Source organism: Pteropus alecto, unplaced genomic scaffold (assembly GCF_000325575.1).
Source record: "Pteropus alecto unplaced genomic scaffold, ASM32557v1 scaffold920, whole genome shotgun sequence".
Classification (NCBI taxonomy): Eukaryota; Metazoa; Chordata; class Mammalia; order Chiroptera; family Pteropodidae; genus Pteropus; species Pteropus alecto.
The window spans coordinates 265,759-271,223 of NW_006429596.1; the positions used below are offsets into that span (position 1 = coordinate 265,759).

At 62.6% G+C, this 5,465-nt stretch overlaps 1 protein-coding gene across 1 annotated transcript in view; it reads left to right on the top strand.

Annotated features, from left to right (window-relative positions):
• ERF (ETS2 repressor factor) overlaps positions 1-5,459 on the top strand; it is a 6,791-nt gene extending 1,332 nt beyond the window's left edge. The window contains exons 2-4 of the mRNA XM_006903861.2: positions 3,189-3,423; positions 3,789-3,904; positions 4,011-5,459. Of these exons, the coding sequence (XP_006903923.1) occupies positions 3,189-3,423; positions 3,789-3,904; positions 4,011-5,305 (1,646 nt within the window). The 3' untranslated portion in view covers positions 5,306-5,459. The remainder of the gene's footprint in view (positions 1-3,188; positions 3,424-3,788; positions 3,905-4,010) is intronic.
• The last annotated feature ends 6 nt before the right edge of the window (positions 5,460-5,465 follow it).

Below are 5,465 nucleotides of genomic sequence, written 5' to 3' on the forward strand. Positions count from 1 at the left end.
TTAAAGGGCTCGAAGCCGGGCTCCCGCGCCTGGGGATCGGGGCCGAGGAGGGGGGCTGAGGCCTGGGTGCAGAGTGCTGTAGGGTCAGTCACGTGCGACCCACATACTCTCCGGCTCCCACGGGTTCCAGGGCCGCCGGGCCTTGGGGGCAGCAGAAGCCTCCCCTCGCCTGAGGAGGGGGCCCGGGCGCTCAGACAACCCCGCCTCGTCTTCCCTCCCTGCTACGGGCCTTCGCCTGGTGGGACCGGCTGGGCCGCTCCCCCAACCCTGTCTTGGGGCCGAGCTGCATGTGGGTTCTCCGGCTGAGGGAAGGGGCGGGGGCCTGAGATGGCCTCCGATCGTTCGGTCAGTGCGTCGGTCTGTCTCACTGCTGGCCGGTCGCTGTGCGCCCCTCCATCCTATTCTCCATCCCGGCCCTTCTGTCCTCTGCCGCCGCTGTTTCCCACTTCCTGTTTTCTTCCCAGCTCTGGCGCCACCGAGGGCTGCCTGGAGTGGGGGAAGTGGTGGGGCCCCCCAGGAGGCCGGCGTGCTCTTCCTCTACCACCACCCTCCCTTCCGACCCCCGTAGTCTCTTTAAAAAACTTTGGGCAGTCAGATGAACTTGGGGGGCATCCAGGCGGTCTGCTCCCCCAGGTCTCCACAGTCTGTCAGGAAGAATCTCTACCGTACCTCTGGGACCCAGGTGTGCCTTCTGGGACCTCGCAGTCCCAGCCCTTCCTGTCTGTCTGCTGCCCCTTCTCCACCCTGTTTTGCAGTGTCCTGAACCCTTCTCAGTGTCAGCTGTTTTCTCCCTGCCTCACTGTCCCCCCATGCTCCAGAGGTCCTGCCACCCCCAAGCTTTCTTGGTGCAGGCCTGTGGTTCCTTGATTTAAGCACGTGGACCCAGACACAGCACATACTCACACATGCTCCCCTTGCCCGTGCCTGTGCCTGGCTCCTGGTTCCAAGGCCTGGGGAACAGAGCCCCATTGAGATACCCTGACGTCACCCCCCCCCTTCTTCCTTCTCCCCCCAAAGCCTAGAACAGGCCCTCATGTATGCCATGTCCGATGAGGAAAGCCGGCATAAGGGTGGGCCTGGCAGTGGGGTGGGTCCCTGCCAGGAGCTGGAACCAGGGTCCTGGCCCCAGAAGGGGTTTACCCAGGAAGAGAGCTTCACAAGGGGGCTTGGGACAGCCTCTGACATGCAGCTCGAGGCCTTTCCAGAGCCCCCTACCTCCCTTCCCAGTTCCCTTTGTGTTGCATGTAGTCTCTCTCACTCCTTCTCTTCTGCAAAGTTTATTTTTAGCCTCCTGCTCCCCCGCTCCCAGGACTGTCGCTGCACACACGTTGCCTGGTTACCGGGACAAGGAGGCTGGGGCGGGTGGGCTGGGAAGGGTGGCTTTAATTTTGGGGGGAGGGTGGAAGTCAGTATACTTTCCAACCCCAGACTGATGTCTCAGGGGTTTTGGCCCTCCCCTCCTGGATCTGAGAGCCAGATTGGGGTTTAGGTGGGAGAGCATGGAGCTTGGTGCCCTGACAGGGCCAGGAGCTTTTTGGATAGGGTCAGAGGGTTCATGGAGCCAGTAGTTTGGTCACTTGGGTTCCCAAGGGCCTCTGGGGCCTGGGTTCTCTGGCAGGGTGAGGACAAAGGGGTGAACACCTGGATTCCCAAGAGAAGGATGGGGCTGTGGATGCTGGGGTCCATGGAAGACATTGTCAGGGGCTGTCACTTCTGAATGGAGCAGGGGCTGCTGGTGCAGGTTGGAGGTCATATCCCTGGAGCCCTGAGGGGCTGGTTTGAGACTAAGATTTCTGAATGGGGCAGCGACTCGGTGGGCCTGCTGGGGGAATGCTGGCCATCCCTGTCTACCCGAGGCCCAGGGATCGGGGAGCTGGGTCTCTAGGGGAGAGAGTTGGCTGTGGGTTTAGAGGGTGTGGTCCCTGTGGGAGCAGGAACTGCTGATCCTGTGTCCCCAAAAGGAAGGATCCCCTGTTGGATTCCAGACTAGGGTGGAGCCTTTGGGGGAGGCCCGGCTTTGCCCCAGGGTTTGGTTGGTACCTGCTAGAGCTGGGGCTTGAGCCAGGGCCAGGGCAGGGTGGCCAGCCCAGGCAGCCTGACTGGGACTTGGGACCCCGCCCATCTGTAGCTGTCCACCTTGGCTTTCTCCCTTTAGTGGCACTAGGGCCCCTGCTCTGCCTCCTCTCTCCTTTTCCCTTCCTCCACTTCCCTCCTCCCACCCCCTCCATTACCGGCTGCCTAGTGCTGAATTATTGATGGTCCCTGATTACCCGGGGGTTTGGGAAATGACAACAACCGCAGCCCCCCCATCTCCTCCCCCTAGGCTGCCCACCCCCTCCAGGGACCAGCCAGCCCACCACCAACCTCTACCCAAGGTTAATGTTGGGGGCGGGTAGGCAGGTGGGCAGGGAAGAAGCCGAGGATGAGAAGGCAGAAGGGGGAACGGGTACCAGTGGTGCTTGTTCAATCTCAGGGCCCGGGCTGGGGCCCTCCAGACAGGTTGGGCCCCTGTGCCCAGGTCTGGGGAGGGCAGTGCAGCACAGAGGGTCTGGGCTTGGGGGGGGGCCTCTCTCAGACAGTCTGGGTTTCACTCTCCAGGGAAGACAGAAGCCTCTGTGTGTGCAAGCGCTGACCTCATCCACAACCAGCCACCCCACCCCTCCTGGTCCTTTTAAGAAAAAAAAATCCTCTCGGGTCCTGGGGTGGGAGTATGGGCTCTGGTAGTCCTTGGGAGGGAGACAGTATATGTTCCTAGGAGGGAACCAGAGTAGCTGGTGGGGGTTAGGGGGTGGTATGACTGACCCTGAATGAGAGTGGGGGGGCTGGGGGGACCTTGCCCCAACTCTCTGGCCACGTGTGCCCCTTCCTGCCCCTCCCCCGCTGGCAGCCCTGCCCGCCGGCCTGGCTTGGTGCCTGGCCCCCTGGCACTGGCCCCGGGACCCGCCGCCGACGGTTTCCTGTTTCTCCCGGTGTCGCTGGAGCAGGCTCCAGCTTCCCCTCCCCCCAGCTCCCATCTAGCCCCCTCACACACAGACAGATACACACTGTCTCCCTCTAACCCAGGTCCCGACTTTGCTTAGGGGAGACGGAGTTCCCCATGTTGAAGTTGGGGTAGGAGGTGGACCCTAGTCCCAGAGCCTGGGACTAGGCGCCCTGACCCGAGGCCACTCCCCTGCCTCTGTCCCCAGGGTTCGCCTTCCCGGATTGGGCCTACAAGCCGGAGTCGTCCCCTGGCTCGAGGCAGATCCAGCTGTGGCACTTCATCCTGGAGCTGCTGCGGAAGGAGGAGTACCAGGGTGTCATCGCCTGGCAGGGGGACTACGGGGAATTCGTCATCAAGGACCCTGATGAGGTGGCCCGGCTTTGGGGTGTCCGCAAGTGCAAGCCCCAGATGAATTACGACAAGCTGAGCCGGGCCCTGCGGTGAGGAGGGCAGAGCCCCTGGGCAGATGTGAACAGCCCACACCAGTTGGGGAGCCCCTGACCCATGGGAATAGGTTTTGGGTTTGACTCCTGGCTTTTCTAAATTGTAGCTGTGTGACCTTGGGCAAGTCGTAACCCTTCTCCGAGCCCATTTGTCACACAGAGGTGTCCTGAGGAGAGAATACAGCCATGGGTGTGGCCTCTAGTCTGGCTCCAGACTAGGGGAGAGCTGGTCCCCACCCTTTGTGCACTTGACTGCTCTTGGTCTTCTTTTATGAGCAGCATCTAATGAATGTCATGGTATGGGGTTCGGACTGGGTCCTGTGTGACTGACCATCTGATGGCGTCTCTGCCTACTCCCACAGCTATTATTACAACAAACGCATTCTGCACAAGACCAAGGGGAAACGGTTCACCTACAAGTTCAACTTCAACAAACTGGTGCTGGTTAATTACCCCTTCATCGATGTGGGCTTGGCTGGTGAGTACCAGGGCTGGCAAGCATGGCCTCAGAGGGAGGAGAGGGTGTGTCTGTATGTCCAGGCTGGGCCAAGGGCCTTGAGACCACATTTCCCCTCTCTTGCCAGGGGGTGCGGTGCCCCAGAGCGCCCCTCCAGTGCCGTCGGGTGGCAGCCACTTCCGTTTCCCTCCTTCAACACCCTCCGAGGTGCTGTCCCCCACCGAGGACCCCCGCTCACCTCCGGCCTGCTCTTCGTCCTCATCTTCCCTCTTCTCGGCTGTGGTGGCCCGACGCCTGGGCCGAGGCTCGGTCAGTGACTGTAGCGATGGCACTTCAGAGCTGGAGGAGCCACTGGGAGAGGACCTTAGGGCCCGACCACCGGGCCCTCCGGAGCTGGGTGCCTTCCGAGGGCCCCCGCTGGCTCGCCTGCCCCACGACCCTGGCGTCTTCCGTGTCTACCCCCGGCCCCGGGGTGGCCCTGAGCCCCTGAGCCCCTTCCCTGTGTCGCCTCTGGCCGGGCCTGGCTCCCTGCTACCCCCTCAGCTCTCACCAGCTCTGCCCATGACGCCCACCCACCTGGCCTACACGCCCTCGCCCACGCTGAGCCCTATGTACCCCAGTGGAGGTGGGGGCCCTAGTGGCTCGGGGGGAGGCTCCCACTTCTCCTTCAGCCCTGAGGACATGAAACGGTACCTTCAGGCCCACACCCAAAGCGTCTACAACTACCACCTCAGCCCCCGCGCCTTCCTGCACTACCCTGGGCTGGTGGTGCCCCAGCCCCAGCGCCCTGACAAGTGCCCGCTGCCGCCCATGGCACCTGAGACCCCGCCGGTCCCCTCCTCGGCCTCGTCCTCCTCTTCCTCTTCTTCTTCCCCATTCAAGTTTAAGCTCCAGCCGCCCCCACTGGGACGCCGGCAGCGGGCAGCCGGGGAGAAGGCTCCAGCGGGCAGCGACAAGAGCAGTGGCATTGGCGTTGGCAGTGGTGGCAGCAGCACAGGTGGGCTGGCTGAGGGGGCAGGGGCACTGGCCCCCCCGCCGCCGCCACAGATCAAGGTGGAGCCTATCTCAGAAGGAGAGTCGGAGGAGGTGGAGGTGACTGACATCAGCGATGAGGATGAGGAAGATGGAGAGGTGTTTAAGACGCCTCGTGCACCCCCTGCACCCCCCAAACCTGAGCCTGGCGAGGCACCTGGGGCCGCCCAGTGCATGCCCCTCAAGCTTCGCTTTAAACGACGCTGGAGTGAAGACTGTCGCTTGGAGGGGGGTGGGGGCCCCACTGGGGGCCTCGAGGATGAGGGCGAGGACAAGAAGGTGCGTGGGGAGGGGCCCGGGGAGGCCGGGGGGCCCCTCACCCCGAGGAGGGTGAGCTCTGACCTCCAGCACGCCACAGCCCAGCTCTCTCTGGAGCATCGAGATTCCTGAGGGATGTGGGCAGGGGACCGTGTTCCCCCACCCCCCCCATGCTTCTTTTGCTGCCTTAAATCCCGTGCCCTGGAGGTGAGGGCAGCCCTAGTCTCTTCCCCACCTCCTTCCTTTCCCCCTACCCACGTTTTGTATAAAACTTAATTTTTTTTTTTTTTTT